The 22,059-nt window shown below is 33.1% G+C and overlaps 1 protein-coding gene across 1 annotated transcript in view; it reads right to left on the reverse strand.

Moving 5' to 3' along the window:
• Sema3a (semaphorin 3A) overlaps positions 1–22,059 on the reverse strand; it is a 191,245-nt gene that overhangs the window by 107,326 nt on the left and 61,860 nt on the right. Inside the window, exon 4 of the mRNA XM_026384968.2 lies at positions 14,584–14,703. Within this exon, the coding sequence (XP_026240753.2) occupies positions 14,584–14,703 (120 nt within the window). The remainder of the gene's footprint in view (positions 1–14,583; positions 14,704–22,059) is intronic.

A 22,059-nucleotide genomic window follows, 5' to 3' on the forward strand; every position in this document is an offset into this window, starting at 1 on the left:
GATATATGTTCCTCCTTCCCTCCCTTCTTTCCCCTTTTCTCTCCTATTTAAAATTATGAGTGTATATAGTCTCCATTTCTTTCCTGCCCTGCTACATAAGACTTTAACAGAAAAATAATTTTCAATTAGACATTCGTGTAAATGTTACTATGAAAAGAGTCATGTAAATGTTACTATGAAAAGAGTCTATTTAGTTTGCATGCATATGAGAGATAATGCAATAATGTTAACCAAAGCATAAAAATATTAACATTTATCATAATTATTTGTTAATAATCACAAATTATTCATGACATAAAAGTCATGATATATGTCAAATATGGAAAATTACTTGTATTATAATATAGAAATCTCATATTTTCTTTTTTTTAGAAAGACCTGCTAGTGTTTACCTAAGAGTTCAAACTAGATAGGATTTTATTTCATGTCTCATTTCAATTTTCACTTTGTGGAGAAAAAAAAATCTAAGAGGAATAAGCTCTTGAGAAATGAAGAAATTATTTTCAATAGTTTAGGGAGTTTATGCAATGTGAATCCTACCATAAATATCCCTCCTATTTCAGACATAGTCTCTAAAATTTTATTACAGCACTTAGCAGAATATGTGTATTTATTGTTGACCTCCACATTTGTGTTGTTATTAAAGTATGTATAATAATTGCATTATTATACAATAAAAAAGAAGTCAAAGAAACTTGCTCTGAGGAAGTAATGCATGAGTCAAGATCATGCATTTATTAAAGCAAACACATAGGATAGATATGCCCAGCTAACAGAAATAATAAGTACAAGGACCTACAAGAATAGAGACTGGGAATGCCAAGGAACCTAAAGAAAAGAAAGAACTCCCAGTTGTTAGGAAAGGAAAGTGAGTGGTCTATACAAGGATGCAGAGGGAGGAGGGACCAAGACAAAAAGGCAGATTTCTTTAATTACTAGGATGAAAAGGAGGCAAGGGAATGCTTTAGACAAGGTAATAGTGTACCCTTTGTTTTTTTAGATGATTGCTCTGGCTTTGGTGTGGAGACCTGACTAGATAGGGCAAGTGGAAGCAGGGAGGAATTAAGGAGTGGAGGGAGTATTTTTTCATCAAGTGAAACCATATGTTTTGGTGACCTTTAAGCCTCTGGTCTGGTACTCAGCAGAAGACTCCACTTAGTCTATTATATGCAGGCACCACCTCAGAGGCAAATGTCTCTCTTTTATATTTCCCAAGTATTTTCTCACTACATCTGAGATCATGAATTCTTGCTATTTCTTGCCCATGTTGCACTGTCTCTGACCTTAAACATGGCTTGCTTTCCTGAACTTAAATAGCTTTCTTTTTATCTTACTATTATTTTTAAAGAAATTATGGCCAATTCAAGGTTAAGTCTCTAATGTCATTAATTTACCCATTGGAATTCCAGAACATCATGCATATAATGATGGTCTTGTGCCCATGAAAAATGCCACATGCACACAAGCATGTCATCCACCAGACAGAAGACTGGGAGCTGCTGCTCTTACATTCAGAATCCTAGAAAGTATTAAATTACATGAGAGTGGAATCTATTCTTTAACAGTACAATATGACATCAATTCTAAAAAATAAAAACCCACCATCGGCAAAAGCACACTTTAGGATACCAAAATTCACAAACTTGAAATTACTATCAAATTCACAAAGTATCCATGCAATATTTTTGCATTGAGTATTTGTAATAGTTGAAAATATATCTGTATATATATTTGTATATAATGCACTATATAATAGAATACATATATGTATATAATATAATCCCAATGAATACATTTGTAGAAAACCCACTAATAGTTTTTAAGTACTTTAAATATAGATCAACCTGCTTTTATTTTAATTTCTTCTTCCTAAGTCAAACATTATCTCTTTGGACTATTGTGATAAGTAATGATGAATAATTTTGTATCTTTTATTTTAAGTAATGATGAATAATTTTATCTTTTTATTTTTCTTTTTTCATGCTCTATGTCAACACTCAGCTAGTCTCCACCTTGTTCATTAAACATTTTTACTAACAGATGTTGCTTTATTTTTCTCCTTTTTCCTCTTTCATGTTATCCATGGGAGATCAAAGCATTTAGTCATTCCTGTCCATTGTATGCAGAAGTGTGGGAGTGAAATGTTGCATGATTCTTGTGTTTGGGTTGCTTCTCTAATGTTTTCAAATATTTTCTTTAATAATATTTGATATGCGCTGACTGCTTTAACAAATACAAATCATCTTAAATCCAGCTACTTTTATGAGAATAAAAGGTAATAAAACAAATTTTATCTACTTTGTAGAGGCAGTCAACTTATTTCCAATAAATAAATGTTATTTTTGTGAAATAATCATGAAAACTTTCCTCTGAAATTACATGATATGGCTTATAATCACAAAATATATGCCCAGAGAAATAAAGGTTAAAAAAAACCCTGTATTTTAACAATAATTATCTAATGTTACTCACAGAAGTATATTTTATTTAAAAAAAACATAAGCAGCTTGAAGCATATAGGTAATTGTGGCTTTCCTTTTCTTTTATGCATTTGGCAGTGAAAGCAAAACAATGAACTATAATAAAAAGTGCACTGAGTTAGCTGTTGAGAGAACTTAAATCCAGTTTTGCCACTAAGCACCCATGGATTTCAGAACACTAGTTAATCAAACTGAGTTTAAAATTTCTTTATTCTAATGTGAAAAATAGAAATTAGAGGAACTGTAGGGTAGCTATTTGCTATAGTATCTTTTAAAATATGTTTTTAAGCAAGAATTTCATGGAGGTTGTAGACACCATTTATCACTGGACATATAATTTTATTAAAGGAAGATATTAGATATTGCTGAACTTTATTTTCAATATAGTAATGAACTGAAAACATTGGGACTATTTAAAATTTTTCCACTTAACTTTTCATATTAAAAATTTCCAGATAAATGTATATTTTTAACACAAGTATCATGCTTTTCATTTTGTCTTGAGATTATTTAAAAATTTCAGATCTTGATAGAAAGTAGAACAGAAACTGGGATGAAATTTGTTATAATTTATGTGGCAAAAACATCATTTAATGTTATCTTTTTACCCCACCTGAAATTGGTTTTTCAATCAAGAGGTTGGAAAACAAAGATTGTGCCTGTTAAAATTTATAAACAAGGTTCTTCAGCTCACAACTAGTTTGCTGGATGTTTGTAAGTTAAAAATGGCAATATTTTGCTCACTACCCACATAACCTTTCCTATTCCTCTGTCTGGTAAGGCTTTATATCTTTCTGGAAAAGAAAAGAGTTTTACATATGCCTAAGATACTGTGAAATTTTAGCGTTAATTTAAAAATGTTTCCATATTACTCTTAGTGAAACTGTGACATGGTGACAAGGTGGTAACTAACATCGCTATCTAGCATAACATTATTCAAAGAGTGAGTATTTCTTCTTCAAATCTACATTTGTCCCCAAGATTTAGGCCAACAGAGGGCAAGTAAATGTGGGACACTAAACATTCATCCTTTCCAGGTTAAGCAATTTAAATATGAGGTAAGCTAGCTACTAAATGCCAACAAAATATAAATCAAAAGAAGAAAAAAAATGCCAGGGTAAAAGCACTGGAAAGGAGCTTGAACCCTGGCATGTATACAAAACCCCATCTGCATCTTTCAGACTTTTAGCCTTTGTATAAAGCTTTGTGATAATCTCAAGTGAGGTAACTGGCTGCAATAGAAGGTAGCCTGTACTTCTTTATCAGTAACCTATCTTCTTAAGTGTGCATGCTTAGTGTGCATCAGATAAGTATTTTTTAGCAAGAGACAAATACTAAGGGATGAAAATGTTGAAGAGACCAATTTAATGCCATTTCAGTGGCAGCAAAAGTCACACAATGAGTCAATGGCAGACCTGTGAATTGATTTTAGATCCCATTAGACTTCCATTTTAGCCACTCAGCAATTCCTGAGATTACTTTCAGTGACCAAAGATGCACAATTGAATTAGAATGGCAGACTGGAAAATAAAAATAAAATAAAAATGGAAAGTAGTCATTATATATGGTTTGATTTCTGACAATTTGAAATGGTGTTATTGGCTGCCTGTAAATGTTCAAATTACAAAGCTATGCTCAGGTAGTAGTACAAAATTTTCTATTACTTATTTCAAAGGATGTTAAATGACCATTATATAATAGCAAAATATGTAAAGATGAAGGTGTATGGTATTCAACATTTTAGACAATGATCAAAGGATCATCCTTTACAGAAGTATATATTTCTCCAAATACACTTGTCTACCTAGAATTTTTAAAGATCCATAAATTTGAAATTGAGTGAAATGTAGCTTTGTTTTCCAAACCTGGTAATATTTCAACATCTTTTTCAGTAGAAAAGCTAGATAAATTCATTTTCGTTGAGTACAATGGAATAATGAATATGTCTATTATTATGTAATAATACAGATGCCATATGAAATTCAGTATTTTCTGTTTTTAAAACAATCTAGAATTTACTAATTTATGGCAATTTTCCTAGCATATACTGTTGCAAAGGTTTTTCTGTCATTGAAATATGACATGATCAAAATATTAGGAGAAAAATAAATGCATTCTTGTTAAACTTACTTTGAACAAGTGTTGGAAAATCTTTTTTTTATATTTTAAGGACTCTATTTTAAGTATACTTTTATTAATGCTACAAATCCTATTTTTTACCTCTTTGGTAGAAAAATAATTACAATTCACTTTATAAAGTGTATTACCATTCTATCAAGTGTCTGAGTGGAAGTTAAGGGTAGATTAACAGGGTTTTGGTTATCTTTGCTCAATCTCCAGGTTATCTATGAAAAGAATTAGTAGTAACAGATGTGGCTGTTTCTGTGGGATATCTTAGCACTTGTTTTATTGAAACAGCATTTACTGGTTATATTATTATAATAATATTTTAAAGGACTCCATTGTCATCGGCATTGAATTTTACCAAGTTGATATGTGATGTCACATTTTCAGGACAAACAATTAAATGCTATTTTCAAGAAGGTCCTTGATTATGCAAGTTTTGATGAATTTAACTTAAAATTCAATGTTTTGAGATTGTTTAGACTTGAATATTAATAAACACATGGTACAACACAATCCCAGTTGGGTGTAATATTTTTGTCATTAGAAAGACCATATGTTATGATGGTGATAATAACAGATTTACTAGCTATGTATTGATAGGTAACTTCTTGAACCTTTCAGAACCTTCATTTCTGCAAATGAAGAGTGAAGATAATATTTAGATCACAGAGCTGTGATAAAGAAATTATATAATGTTGAGAAAGTCATCAAATATGCCAACAGTGATAGCCACAATTACTAACAAACATAATAACCACTATGATAAGAAGTAGTCATAGCAAAAGAGCAATTGGACAGAACAACCAAGGATAAGCTATAAATATCATTTTCATGAAATTTATTATAATTAGTAGAAGCTGACATGTAGTAATGCATTACAAATAGCATAGCTTTGTGGTTTTTGACAATAAAATTACTATTTGTAAACAGTGTATATTAAATTTTATTCTTTTCTGTTTAGTTTTTCTTGTGTGGGGGATTTTTAATAAAAGTGCTTTTGAATTGCTTTCTCATCTGACTTATACAAAAAAGCTTTCTCTGAATTTATAAGTTTGGAGAAACCACCTTTTGTGCTATAGTATGGGTAAGAAATTCACATAACTTTACACTTAATAACTTAATGTTTATGTACAAAATAAATGCTGCTTGTTTGTAGGCTCAGGAGTAAAAATTTTGTTAGAGCCACAACAAACTACAAAACATGTTTGTCTAATTATCACAAAAGAATTGGAAGCCCATATTTTCCACTGGAAAGTTTAAACTGTTTCATCTGCTATAGTTCATTTAATAGCTATGAAATCTGAATGTGACTTTGATATCTTGTTGTTTTCTTTTTTAAAAAATTAGCATTTTACCCTGTATCTTTCACTCAATCTCAATCTAGGGTCTCATTGTGCCACTACCAAATTCAGCCACAGTCTCAAATTGGATATACCTAGATACTTATTCGTTTTCTTCCCATATTTACACCAGAAGTATGTTTCAAAACTAATCATGGTAATAGTGGTAGTCTCTTGCTTAAAACTTACATAGCTCTTGACTAGCTTTCCTAACTCAACTTGTTCTCAACTTTGCAGAGTCTCAGCTCTTTTATAAAGCATCATACTAAATGCACATTGGGTTATCTTCATTTGTTCATTTATAGTCAATGGAGTCAAATGCACCTTAGTTACTTAGACAATGCTATATCTTTATGACTTCTTACAAGTTCATGTGTTTGCTTTGATGACAAGGTTATTAGATCTCCAAGGTTACTTTCTTCCTATAAGAAGCATAAGGGCTTTAAGGAGATCTCATGAAGATATTTTCTTTGTCCTATTCACTGCTCCCATAGATTACTTATCTTCCACATCCATCAATTCTTCATCTATTTTTCTAAACCTAGTTGAATGGGACAGACTTTATTCCCTTCATCAAGTGATCCTTTATTATTTACTCATCACCTTGTTCACACTAGATAGGTGAGCTGGGTGCAGTGGTACACGCCTGTAATCCCAGTGGCTCAGGAGGCTGAGGTGGGAGGACTGCAAGTTCAAGGCCAACCTCAGCAATTTAGTGAGCTCCTTTTCTCAAAATGAAAAATAAAAAGGAGTGGCAAAAACATCCTTGGGTTCAATTCCCAGTACCAAATAAATAAATAAACAAACAAACAAAGTAAGTATGTGTTACGTATATTTGAGATGTAATACAGGAAAAAATGCTTGACTTAATCTCCTAAATCAGAATTCATCTTTTTTTTTTTTTTTCTCTCCTACTGCAGGCTGTTGGTATTGCCTTTGAAGATGCAGGTTCTGGACTTGGACATTAACCATTGAATACAATGATTACTTCAGGTTCATTTCAGAGGACTCTGGAAACCTTAGTTTTCTTATTAGTAAAATGAAATGCCTCATCAGATTTTATGACAATTCAGTGAAATAATGCATTCAAAGCAGATACTACAGGACATACATTAATTGCCCAAGAAATATTACTTGTTAGAAGCATAATTCTTATGATCGCTGATGCTTGTAGTTAAATTTTTCTGTGCTATGTGAGCTCTTTAAGGGAAGACATTTGTGTTTGTATTCCTCATCATTAATCTTAGCATTTTGCTTAGAAAAATTGCCTCTGTTTTTACTAAAGACAATTTTATTTTTTGAATCATTTACTTGAATGCAATTGCTTCCAAGGTCACTTGGATTCTGGTTATAACACTTGAGCATAATTGTAGCTTCAAATTTGAAGAAACCTAGATAAACATGTTATTTCTCAATACTCTGTCAAGTGTAGTCAATAAATAAAAATCTATCCCAGAAGGTCTGCTTTGCTCGTTATGTCCTTCCTTTTTACCTCACTGCTATTCTCATCGCCACATGCTGATTTTCCTCCCCAATCTCTGCTATTTCTTCTTCCCCAGCTCTTCAGCTGTCCAAGCTGGCTCACAGTGCAAGACTAAGCTTTAGTCTCACCTCCCCTTCGAGGTTATAACTGACTAATCTGACTGCTCTTCCATGGTACTCCATGATCTCTTTTTTGTCTCTACATTCCTTTTGCATTTATAGTCAATGCAGTCAAATGCACCTTAGTTACTTAGACAAAGCTATATCTTTATGACTTCTTACAAGTTCATGTGTTTGCTTTCATGACAAGGTTATTAATTAGATCCACAAGGTTAGTTCCTTCCTTTGCATAAGGGCTTTAAGGAGAGCTCATGAAGACAAAGCTGTTTGATACAAAGTTATGACACCAAACTCACCTTTTCAATATTCTAGACAAATAATAAATTTTTCCCTTTTCCCTTGGAAATAAGGGCCCTTTTCACACATTTGTACACTGGGGAATGGCAACTGAAAGCATGCAGTTTGGAACTTTGACCATAAAATTCTCTGAAAAATTATTACCATTTTAAAAATCACTGTGCAATTGTAGAATATGGTTTTCTCTCCTCACCCTCTTGAAGTTCAAATGTGAAATATATTGGACTACACATTTGTTATTTTTAACTTCTAGAGCTCATTAAGTTTTTGAGACAATGATGTTTTAATATGGGGGTAAAACTAAAAGATATTAAATTTCTTACACAAATGCTAAAGTAGACTTGATGACTGCCAATCATTCTGCACTGTAGCCTTCATTTACCTTCTTAGACCAGGATTTTCTGTAAAGTAGCCACTAGACACATGAGGCTATTGAGATCTTGCAATTACTAGTCTGAACTAAATTGAGCTATAAGTAAACAATATATACTGAATTTCTAAAGAAGTACAAACCAATGTAAATGTTATTAACAGTATACTGAAATGATATTTTGAATATATTAAATTAAGTAAAATATATTATTAAAATTAATTTCATCTGCTTATGTATTAGAAAAATAAAAATTATATAAATCTCTTGCATTATATTACTATTAGATAGAAGAGTTCCAGAAAACCCTAATGTACAATATGGAGTAAGCAACATAAAGTGAAGAACCTTCAAACAAGGGTGCTAGTCCAAGCCCGAGCCCTAATAAACTATGTGACTTTGTGTTAATGAAGTCAACTCAAACTTAATTAGAGATGCTAACATATGGTAAGAGTATCATTGCATGACGATGAAGGTTAACTTCTTCTCTATTTGTCTATCCTGAAAGGGTTTGTTAACTTATTTCTATAAATCAGGGTAGGGTAATGCTTCCATCATGAAATATATGTTCTATTTATTTCTGCAGCCCCCTAGTTAACTGGCTCTAGCTTTGGAAGACAGTGATAGATGTACTGTAAATGGATGAGACATTTCTAGAGAAAAAGCAGTGCTAAAATCATGCAGACCACATGTGCCCAGTCTGAAGCAGCTGAGAACCATGAGGACTCATGGACAGAGGCTATTAAACTAGGGCAAAGGTAATGTCCTCTGTGAGGAACGTAAGGAAGGAGTTTACACTATCTTAAAAACCACAGCTAAGTGACTTCCTGGTGTGTTGTCAGGGTAACCTTATTTTGTATATTTTCTAACAGAAATTTTGTAAAATTACAAAGCTAAGTTATGCTCTTCATGCTTAAAATTAAGTATCAACAAAATTAGAAAACAAATGCTATTAAAATTAGCAATAGAGCTCCATGTGACAATGATGTTGCTGTGTATCCTGAAAAATAAACATGTATTTGCAATGTCAACATGGTTCTCCTGCCCAGAAACTTGTCAGAGGAACTGTCAGTTCTATCCTTACCTGTGACCTGGGATAATTTAATTCTTTCACTTTTTTCTCTCTTTCAACTACAGCAAAATCTCCTTCATAAGTTACACTCTATGTTTCCAGTTAACTATTAGAATTCTGAACTCTAAATATTGTCAGTGAGATTACAAATATTGTCAATAAGATAAAAATTTTAAATAAGAGTGTGAGGGATATTGGTTTGGAGTTACTGTCTTTATCTACCTATTCATCTATCTATATCTATCTATCTATCTATTTTTACCACTTTTGAATTCCTTTTTTTAAAATCTAGTTTTGTTTCTAATCATAACTTAGGGCCCCTTACTTCTTAACTTGATAACTAGTTTTATTAATTTTAAAGAAATAGTCTTATTGACAATATTTAAAGTTCAGAATTCTAAGTTAATTGGAAAAAAATGTTGAGTAAGTTCTCTTTGAATTCATGATCTGTGGAGCTTTGTCTCAAAGACAAACAGCAGGTCATTTAAAAATATAACTTGAAATATAAATGATAGCATTGTTTACTATACATAGAAACTTACTCAGGTCAATCTTCTATCATGATTCAAGTATTCAACTGATTAGGAAAGAAAAACCTAAACATCACAGAACAGTTAGCTTTTACTACATTTGTGAAATGTAATGCACTGCACTAAGTTTCACTAGTGCAAATGAGGGATACCTTGCCTCCGGTGGAGATGATGAACAGCTAAGATGAAATTGCCTAGGACTACTGATTTTTGTCCCCCAGGTTAGCTTACTACAAAGAAAATACAGAAGCCAGTGTATGACCTAAGAAAGCTGTAAAGGTACCCACAAGCAATTCCTCATTATTTTACAAACATATTTGAATTTTTCTATGTTAATATCTCTTCTTGGAAATAAATTTCTGCTCCACTCAACTGAATAACATAATAAATTGAGAGAGGCAATTTTCCAGAAGGGGTTAGACTATGTGCATCAGTTAGTTGATAGAACACTCCCTAATACTTAAATAGCATTCTGGCCTAAGGGATTGTTACTAAGAACATTTGATTCAAAGTTTCACATAAGAACAAATTCCTATTTTTGGTAGAAAGGAAAACCAGACAAACTATTTCAGTTTATATATAGATATATTGGTTGTCATTGTGGAAATGACCTTAGAGATAGCCATTAAGCCTCATTGCGTTTCTTAATGTCCCTTTGGTTCTGACATAAATTGAGATCATGACATTATGAGAGTATTTATAGAGTTAATACTTTCCAGCTCTCATCTGGGTCCATCTTTCTTTAGATTTCCTGCCAGTACATAGAAGAGGCCCATTTGGAATTTGAGAAAACATCCAGAGACTTCTTCGAAAAGCTATACTCTTCTTAAATTCATGCTTTTTTTATTAACAGATGTAAATTTGAAGGGAAATACCATATACTATAAGCCATTTGGGAATAGTCTGCCTCTTAAGGATGACTTACAATTTTCATTTGAATGGCATAGATGCTGAGAGCTTCAGCTCAAAACTCATCTGTGCTCTAGTTCTGAATTATTCCTTCCGTGAACTCTGTATGCATTTTATGATAAACACACACATGTGTACGAAGTATGTGACCTCATTGACAGTTATCTGCAATGTCAAGTGCTATTGGCAGATACCCAAGAATTGATTGACACATATCTTACAGAACTGGAGTTAATTAATATGTCTACCAACTCCCAAACGTACCACAGGAAACAGAAAATCTGTTTAATACAGCAATCAATGACATACTGCGTGTGGTCAAAAGGCACTCACTATACAAGACAAGATTTTGGAATACACTTTAAGAATGTATGTATTGTTACTAACATGCTAGAGATAGTAAAATAGAACTACTTTTACAGCTAGAAGACTAAACTTGGAGGTATTTTGTAATTGTTTATCATTAAAACACAAATGTTAATTTCTCCTATAAGATCCAAAGCTATTAAATGATGTCAGGAATCTTGATTTGTTTCAAAAAGATGTCTTTCCTATGTAGCATTCTGCCATGCAGAATGTTAAGTCTATAGTGTTATTTTCTAACAAAGAGGTTTCAGCTAGCTTGGGAACTCAGTGTAAGACAGTGTTAGAAAAGAAACTGCAAAGAAAAAAACTGAATGTTAAAATGTTGATGAAAGTCTTAATAAAAGCAAAAACTAAAATGTCTTTTTTCTCCTAAAATTGTTTGAATTATATAAAGACTGGACCAAATTTTAAAAAGGAAATCATATTTCATTATTTCATATAGGATGGGGCAGGTATCAGCAGAGTACCCATTCAGTTTTTAAACTAGAATTTAGAAGGCATGTCCTTTTTTTCTGAAAACTCCCTCTTGTAAATAAGAGTTAGGATATTCAAACTTCATGAGCTTTTACAAACTCTCTTCTAAGAATCCCAGCCTTACTCCTGATAGCTATTTTATTTCTTACTTTTGCAAGCTTTCCATTACTGTCATTCTTTTTCTAACAGTGTAATATATACATTGTATCCTTTTCTCAACTTCAAAAACAGCATAATTGTTTAAAGTCAAGGGTAGTATTTTAAGTACTTGTGTAGATCAATTTAAAGCAGATTGTCTCATAAGGCAGTTTAAGCATTGAAAATTGAATTTGATGTAGTCTAGACAAGATATCTTGATAATATCTTTTCCAGAATTTCCTAGATTGCCTGTCTAGACTGCTCCAAATTCCCCAGGTAATTGCATAATCATCTTCCTACTGACCTCCTAAGCAGTCTGGAACAGTATTTTCCATTTTATTGTTTTCATGCTAATCAGAATCACTGTGCTTCTGAAGGGGAATCTTTCTCAAAGGCTCTGGGTTTTAGAGTTTTGAGAAAATACTTGAACCCCAATCTCCCATCTCAGAGGAGCTCAGATATAAGCTTTGTTTACTTATTGTTTTCAAGGGAGGAGATCCCAGGCAAATGGTCTGTACCTCTTCATTCACCCACTGGCCCACACCCATAAGACAGCAATGGACAGTTGAGGAGTTGAAAAGGAAATAGGCTGTCAATGCCATTAAATTGCAAATTCCGAAAAACAAACATTATGGGAAAAAATGACAAAAATGCTGTGACATTTTATTGTAAATTATCATTGAGACTGTGTAAGCCTCAAATTTTAAAAAGGGGGAAATTAAGACAAGTACAGAATCACCCAGCCATAGAGGGAGCATGGTGCCATAAATTACAACCTCAGATAAAGTGAGGGACATTTAAGAGGTAAGATGACAATTATTAGCAAGAAAAACAGTAACAGCTTTCAGCCTGAGATGTAAATTTATATTTTCTAATATTTATTGCCCCTTTTCCACAGCCTCTACCTATTGAACAATGTTTAACTTTCACAACAAGTAAGGGGACCATTTTGCATGACAGCTTTCTAGATGAGAAACATAGATGCAATGAAAAGAAACATCTTGCTGCAGATCAAGCAGTTAGTACTGAATTCAGGATGCACAAAAGCCCTGCAGTCTGAGGCCAGAGGACAGGCTTTCAACAATAAGGGGATTAGAGTTTCTGCAGCAGAAAACATCAAGGAGTCACACCCTGCTAGGAGGGTCAGAAGGCAGTTAGAGGCAATAAGCCAATCTCTCATTTAAAAGACATGGATACTAAGGATCAAAAAGGTTTTGTTTAATTATTTTGCATATTGTGAGCCAGAGTTTTGTAGAGATTAAATGATTTCTTCAGTGCTCCATAGCTAGTAGCCTGATGTGACACCAGTATCCAAGTCTTTCCCAATAATCTGTACAAGGAACTTAAGAGTTCCTGATTCCATTGCCAATCAGGTAATCATGTACTTCACAATTTTTGACAGGTGTTAAAAATAAATAAAATAAATAAATAAATAAATAAATAAATAAATGGAAGAAAAGAGCAATTTAATGTGAACGGGGTTCTATAGAGCTAACAACACAATACAGAAAAATGGGACAATCACCCTGGGCCCAAATTTTAGGACACCTGAATGATTATTAGGAAAAAGCTTAGAAGGTAGCAAAGAGAGCCTGATTTAATCAGAATGTATAAAAAAAAAATAAGTGTATAATGTCTCCAGGGCCACATTTCTGAACGCATTGCTAATTTCATCAACATGAAACAAGCAGGTTAAATAGAACTTCCTTTCCTTAAAAATTACTCTTTATTTAAAATTCTTAGCTAGGACAGTGAAGAAGGGAGGAAGAATGCATTGGTTAAATAGGCTGCTAGAGGGCCATAGCTTACACTAGTGAGTATTTGTGAAAGTGTCTTATTCTTCCCAGACTCATTGGAAAACATAAATATTCAATTGTGTTAGCCCAGAAAACACAATCTGTAAGGTGCCTTTGTATACAAAGAAAACACAATGCAAACTATCAATTTCTAATTTTTTTGAAACTAAAGAGCACCTGAAGACACCTCAAGAAAATTTAGAGAAAGAGATCCAGTGTGTAAGTTAAAATGAACTATAAATTAGACCTTAGATTTAGGATTCCAGAAATATTATGTGAACGAATTCTTTATTGATTGAGTTTTCCTGAATTCCAATTTGGAAGAAAATTCTGTCAAATATGATTATCTTACCACATGAACACATTTGTTCTTCTTAAGAATTAGTGCCAAAATTTATTAAAAGGTTTATAATTGAAAGCAACGGATAACCTCAGTTTACAAACTGCTTTCAACATTTAGCAGTGTTTTGTCAAATTTACTTTTTACTTATATTTACCTATGATTTCCTGGATAAATTTTTCCAGAATTTTTTTTTTTAGAAGCAGTGGACAAAGAAACATTTTTTTTTTCTTTTTCATACCAAAATAATAGACCAAAATATAAAAATATTTAGTTGAGCAAGAATACCAGTGTGAATAGTTTGGGCCAAACATGAGATCACATCACTGTGCACATGTAAGGCATCATTTCTCAATCTCTGGACAGAAGAAAACAACTGGGTGGCAGACACTTCTGGCTGAGGATGGAAATGGAAGGGAGAGCTGGCAATATACAAAGGAAGGAGAAAGCAGTACATATTCAGCCTGCTGACATCTGCTACACATGCAAAATGGATTGGACTCTGTAATCCAGGGTGAAAACAAATGCTTTCTCCCATCCTTCCTCCATTTCCAGAGTTATTGTTGAGTGATGGTTTTGTTCTTTTTGTATTCACAGATTAAAATTAATAAAAGCCTCTGAATTTGAAGTAGGTACCACTGAATAGTGAACCAGAAGCCAATTAAGCTGAAGAAATGAGTGATGAAACATTTAAATAGGAAAGGGTCACAGACTAACACCATTTTGTAAAAGCCAGTTTTACCTCAGGATGATGTCCAATTTCAATATAGGTGCAAATTGGATGAAAAGCCCCTGTTCCACAGGCATACAAGTGAGTCTGATTATAAGCCTTAAGGACCTTGATGAAATTAGCACATTCTTTCTGTAAGACAAAAGGAAAACCAGTGAGTTCTAGCAGTCAGCATGCCTGAGGTATCCTCCTGAGTGCTAGGCATGCTAGAACAGATTTTTTTTTCTGCAGCCATTTGACAAACCGTTTTAGGGATTATTTATTATTCAGTTGTTTTGCTCATATTATTACATGCATTGAAATTATAGAATTTCTTTCTTTTTATGGGAACAAATATGACCTTCTATAAATCTTTCATTAAAACTATTTATAATTTATTTATATTATAGTGGAATAGAAGTTTTAGATAACCAATAATCACAGGTGACTTTTCCAGAAGCAAGAACAGCAAATTATTTAAACAATCAATTACATAAATACAATGATGGTTAAAACTTCCTTGCAAAAATATTAGCTTTGAGTTTAATTTTAGAAAAAGAAAAAAAAAACAGATAAAATGGCCTATTAAATATGCAGTATATACACCATTAGTAATACATTTTGAAAGTTTTCAAATGAGTACTCATATGTTAAATAATTTTAAAAACTACATTGAAAAAAATCATTTTTATTGACCATTGCTATACTTTGGATATGAGGTATACCACCAAAGTGCCGCCAATATGAATGAAGGAATATTCAGGGATGATTGATTAGAATATGGGTGCTATAATCTGATCAGTCCATCCTAGTTTGAACTGGGTGGTAACTGGAGCAGATGAAGTATGGTTGGAGGAGGTGGGTCACTGAAGCATGCCCTGAAGGGTGCATCTTGGGCAGACTCCACCCCACTTCCTGGCCAGGTAAACTGAGCAGCTTCCCTTGGCTGCACCCTTCAGTTATTATGCTCCACCTCATCTCAGGTCCTGAACAGTGGAACCAGCAGAGCATAGACTGAATCTTTGGAATTGTGAGCCAAAATAAATATTTCCTGTTCTAAGTTGTTCTTGTCAGATATTTTTGTCATAGTGATGAAAAGCTGACTAGTGCAATCATAAACTTTCTTAGTTTTGTCTATAAACATTTGAAATTAAGAAGTAAATATGTACTATAAAAGCAGATAAAATTCCTCCAGACAAGGCATAAACAAGGCTGGTGAGCATAATAAAGCACTGGATCTGCCCTTGCATTTCTAAGTGTGCCTCACCTCCGAAGTCATTCTGTATGACCTGTGACTATTCAAGTACAAGCTCATAGGGCATTTGAACTTAGTTGGAGTTTATAAGAGAGGTGTTTAATAGTGTGAGTACATTTCCATGTGCCATCTGTATTCTGTATTTGAAGGTTATGATTTTGGTTTTACTTCTTTTGGCCTCACAAAAGAAGGAGCAAACAGTGAAATTTGAACACAATGATGGACATTTAAATTCAAGGAATTGTGGTCTATTGCTGACTTTTCTATTAAGATATGATGCCCGTTGAATATATTCCTAGAGATGAATTAGGTTGACTCAAAGTAAAATATCAGAATTCCAAGTTATGACTCCTTGTATTTTCTTAATATATGATGACAAGGTTGGAGTTAACTAGAATAAATATGTAACTTCTTCAACTGTTTGATAAATAGATTGCTGAACCTTCCTTTTTTTATGGTAAGGCATTACAACATACAACACTGTGCTCTGAAATCAGCTGATTTTGCAAGTTGTTCTGTAACAGGAAAAATTCCCTCCCTTAAAGGGTTTTAGCATCTCCTTTATTCACTTTGAACAGGGTACTTCCTAGGTAAAACTGTGAAATAAATAAAACCTAACTTCTGCTACTCTTGGCAACAAACTCTTCGTTCTATAACTGTTTTCCTCCTTCCCCAAAAAGGACAGGGCATGAATGCTTAGACAGAGGAAACAGCTTTTGGAAAGGAAAGATCTGATAAACTCATTTACAAATGAGGCATTCATGAGTCTTAACCAAAAGATGTATTTGTACACTAAAATATTCAGTCATTTGCAAAGAAGCCATTTTCAGGCAGATTTTAATTTGAAAATGTGTAGGTGGCCACACATTCTGCTGTTACATATAGACAACCATTTCTTACTGTGGGCTCAATATTATAGTATTTAAGATGATAAATAATGAGTTCCAGCACCATATGTTGAAACCAAGATATTGGCTATGTAGATGTTGGTAAGCAAATGCATCTTCTAATAAATAATAGTGGCAAACCCAGATGGATGTCTTGTTCATTTTAGAAAAAAAGAACAAAAAACAGGATTTCAGTTCTCCTACCATACCTGTAAATACATGTATGCGATTTTATTCACAAACCCAAATAATAAATGTCCATCAATAACCCCTCAGTGCCTCCTACAATTTTAAGAATAGATCTAAGTACTCTACAACAAAAAAAAGGGGAAATGTTCTTTGTGCAAATACTGGCGAACACAAAGGAAGGCTTATGCCACCTCTGCAACTGTTACAAATGGTAATATCATAGATTTTATGGGCTTTCTATTTCTTATAGATGATATAGCTAATTAGCAAAAGATTATCTTTTCAAGGAAACTAGCAGATTATAATTAATATAAGAAAAAATTCTCCCAGTTCTTGAGAGCCACAGAATTGGACCACACTGAATATCAAAATTCCGGTTTGTTCTCTATTAACTGTTAAAAAAGAACCTCTACACTAGGACAACTATTCTTCTACAGAGCTGCTGGAATGAAATCAATCACGGGACCATAGCTGTGAAACCTGGCAAAGAGTTCTACAGAGAATGCTGATAACCACAGTCTATCTGTGTTACAAAGCAACTAGACCCACCCTGTTGGCCTAAGGCCTGGAGCAGTTTCCTTCATTTCCCAACAGACCTCTCCCATTAGCAGCAAGTTGTAAGGTTGCCATGCCTGGGGGCAACCTCAATAGTAATTTGAAAGTGAAGGTTGATGTGGCTAGAATGGGGAGAATTTTTGAGGGGAAGCTTGAGGGGAAAAGATGATTGAAAGGAAAAAAAGAAATGGAAGGAAATACTTTCAAAACTGATTAAATATAGCCAAGAAAAGAATCATCAGCAACAGTGGAGGAGAAAAGTGAATTAAAAGAACTGGACAGAGAAGAACGGAAAAACTTGAAAGAGACATGTTAGTAAGGATTTGTTCTTAACAGAAAGTCTATATAAAAGAGTATCAATTCTGTCATTCATCTGCCTTCGCTCTTTGGTTTGTTGCTGCCAAGGTTTTTGAGTGTTCCAAAACAGGATATTCATTTTATTTGGAAGTGGCTTGGACATTCCTCTAAAAAAGAAGGAAGCGTGGCAGAAAAAGGAAACACACTTCACACATTTCTGCTCTGAAGAGACAGAAGAAGAGTGTTTTTGACCTTTTCTTGAACCATGACGTTTCTTAAAACGCAGAATGTAATGTACTTTTTGGCATTAAACTACTCCACTGCTTTGCTCAGCACCGGCGGATTTACAGCGTAATAAAGACAGTGTAATCAGTTCAAAATGAATCCATTTTTCAAGCCTTGATCCTTTTTGGAATTTAAGTTGATATACGCAGACAAGTTTAGCAACAAGTTGGCTTCCTGAGAGTCAGGCAACCAGATTGACCCCTTATTTTACTGAAATTTACTCCAGATCAACAGTATTAAAAGTATTAGGTTAGAAATAAAAGCAAAAGCAGTTAAAACCAGTAAAATCCAAGGCCACACCTGAGGAGCAATGATTTATCATCTTCAGTGACAAGCCATTTACACTTATATTTAAAGGATTTCTAGTCTTTTCAGATCAAATGTATACAGGAATTATGCATGTAAATATTAGCTTGAAAAAAAAATAAATTTAAAGAAAATATCTATTGCCAGAAAAAGATATAGGAGCCAAATGCACAGTGATTCAAAAACAAACATTGTAGATATGTAGCACTGATTAGACTGTGTTACACAGACTTTTCCTGGACGGTTACAAAAATAAAGTCCATCCATCTGTCAAAACAACTGCTCCATGCATGAAAATTAAAACAGAACTGAGGTGTTTTTAACTAACTTCCGATAATTATGCTTTCTACAAAAGAATATAATTTACCTCCAATTCCAATTACCTCCTTGCATTCTCTTAAATTATGGATAGAACCGTGAAATTTTATTCTAAATAAGGAAGGGGGGGAAAAAAGGAAAGAATACTGTGAACATGAGCAATCTCTATTCAAATATATTCAGTTCATAATTAAATCAAACAACTTGCTCTGGTTCAAATATAAATCAGCCCCAAATGAAGGGGTATAGAACTGTATTGCCTCGGGTCAGTGTGAATTCATCTAGAAAGAAAAAACAAAGTTTCTATCCTACCAGTATTTTATGTAGAAATATTTTAATGTTAAATCTAGCAGCTGGAAAAGCAAAGGAAACCCTTTCTATCATGATGGGTGGAGACATTTCTGCATGAAAATCCATTAATAAGCTTAATTCCTGAAGTTAATCTGTTGACTCTCTTTTTCTCTGGTCAATTTATTTGGCAAGCTAGATGAATACTCCAGTCTTCGTGCCAAAGCAGTAATCCATGAGATTGTTCCTGTCACTCACTTTATCCATCCCTCTATTTAAGTCATTCCATCCTTATCTGACAATAATGTTTTGTCCTTTTTTCTCTTTACATTGTGCTGTTACAGCTGTGATCCGATTATCCATAATCTTGTCTCCTTAATACTTTAGCATTCACTAAAAATATTAGAGCTCTCTACTTCAAAGAGGGAGATCCAATAAAACCAACATAAAAACATGTTCTAATTATCATATTACCCATCATATTTTAAATCTATGACCTGGAATTTTTTAATATCTAGATTTTAAAACAGTGAATAGTTTGTTCTGTCCATTTTGGAGTCATTTTTGCCTTCACTATTTAAAAGGATGACTGCATAATCAAACCAATTGACCTTTTTATCTTAATGCTCTTTTTATTAACTTCAGAAATTTTTAAAAAATGCTCATTCAACTAAGAAAACCAAGTTAGTGTTATATCATAGCTAATTATTGAAGTATGTAAGCATATTCGTATTGATTTAACTAAATCAATATTAAATCTATGGCAATTAAAAAATAAATTTGAAAGTGGCTCAAATGATATGATCAACAAAGGAAGACTCTCTGTAAAAGGTTCTAAAGTCCCTAGAAATTTAAAATATGATGCTCATTTCAGTTTGGTACCCAAATTTTATTTTATTTTCCCCTCTGGATTGGATATTTATTTTGAAGTTCTAGAAATGCTGCTTAAGATTCTATAAACATTTTTCTTTCAAATTACTTGAAACTTTCAAATTTGGTCAAAAGACTTATACACATTGGCACTGTAGACATGATATTAGCAAAAGCTGACCAATGTCATTTTCTTCTAATATGTAAAGGAGCTCTGAACAATTTTACTTTGAAATTCCATGTGGACCAGAGTAGTGTATAATATTTATATGTAGATTTTTTTGTTGTACCATCAATATAATTAGTCATCCCATGAGTGTCATTCATTGCTATGTAATTGTCATACATTATGCATACCTAGCGTAAGTTTTCTTTATCTTATATTCTAATGAATGCAGACAACTATAAAAATATTATGTGGAATCTACCTACATATGTTTTCTGTGATGCCAGAAAGCTTTCAAGTCATCACAATCCTTTCTCTGCTTTCAAAGTGATATTCTTGTGGTTTCCAATTTTAACAAGGTACCGAGTACTTAGTGCTCACACCTTAAAGCCAGAAAGTCATTGATTCAAGTGGGAAGTTACATGGAAAACATTAATTGTAGACAAGACAGTTTTGCATATTTAGTTCAAACATAATATGCCTTTATCATAACAGAATCCATTACCCAAATAGGGGAGATGAACTGCATCTTTAATCACATAAGAGAAAGGAGGCTAAGAAACGAAGCTTAGATTTTTGAGGAAGGTTGATGTCACCTGTAACCACCTCCCTTCTTACCATCTGCATTGTTTAATACCAAAATTAAAAGTAGATTTCCTTAATGTCCAAAGTACTAAAGGCATTATATAATAAATAATAAAGAGTGTTTTTATCACATATCTTTTCATAAATGGAAACGTTATCCAGGTTTAGCACTTGTGCCATAGATATGGATATATATATCTGATTTACTCAAACATAGGCGCCTACAGAATATTTTACATATTTACTCTTTCTTCTTTTTTTAAGAGCCTAAAGTTCATGTGCTTTATAAAAATCTTACAAAGTAAACCATTAAGGAAAAAAAAAGAATTTTACAATATAAAAACTGTGGAAATTAAGTCAAATGCCGACAGCTAATGAATTTTTAAAAGCACAGTTAAAAACACTATTATGAGCTGAATTACTTCTTCCTAAAATTTATTCTTGGAAGTCCTAATGCCAAGTACCCCAGAATGTGTCTGGAGATAGGACCTTGAAAAAGTAACTAAGTTAAAATCAGCCTCTTAGGTAGGGTTGTCCTTATTCCAATCTGCCTGGTGCTCTTAGAGGAAGAAATTTGCACACATAAAGAGAGCAGGCATCAGAGCACAGAGGGATGGCCACATGAAGAGCCTGGTGATCTGCAAGCCAAGGAGAGGAGCTTCAGAGGACACCAACCTTGCTGACACAGTGATCTCTTACTTCTAGCCTCTGTAACTATGACAAAATAAGTTTTTATTGTTGAAATTGCTCAGTCTGGATCTTTATTATGGCAACCCTAAAAAAATAGTGTGAACATTATCAAAAGAGTGGTTATTGAAGGACACATGCTGCTTAGTTTATTGCTGCTTAAAATATCATTTTGTCCAAACAGAACATATATAGTGTCATAATTTTGTTTCCAGTTTGCCAAGTTGTAGCATTCTGCTTTGTATAGAATTAGACACTAAAGAGGAAATTTCACACATTTAATTTGTTCTGGCATATTTCACCAAATATTCCTTCAAATGCTATCTTTATATATTAATCTTCCTAAAGATAGATGCATACATACATACATGTGTATATGTGTGTATGCATATGAATATGTATATATGTGTTTGTATACACACACATATATACATATATATATATATTAACTAGTAGAAATAATTTCTGAATGTAATTAAAATATGGAACTTTGAAGACTTAAATTTTATTTGCATTTATTAGTATTGAGTGAAAATATTAGTCAAGTATTTACATATGAAATAGATTCTCATCTTTGTGTAGCTTACTGGCAAGGAAGGGTACAAGTTTCTTCTTTAGATCATCCAAGCTGAAGCAAAGGAGATTGGAGGCTGAAAGTAGTAGATAACACATACTAATTCTAGTTTGTTCTTGTCCCACTTCACATCTAGCTTTTCTTCCCTAATGCCAACTCTTGTTTCCTATAGTAGCTTCAAGCCCACATGTATCAAATGAAATAGCCTTCATAGATTTCTTCACCACTTCTCACAATTGTACAAGGT

This window comes from Urocitellus parryii, chromosome 3 (assembly GCF_045843805.1).
Source record: "Urocitellus parryii isolate mUroPar1 chromosome 3, mUroPar1.hap1, whole genome shotgun sequence".
NCBI classification, from domain to species: domain Eukaryota; kingdom Metazoa; phylum Chordata; class Mammalia; order Rodentia; family Sciuridae; genus Urocitellus; species Urocitellus parryii.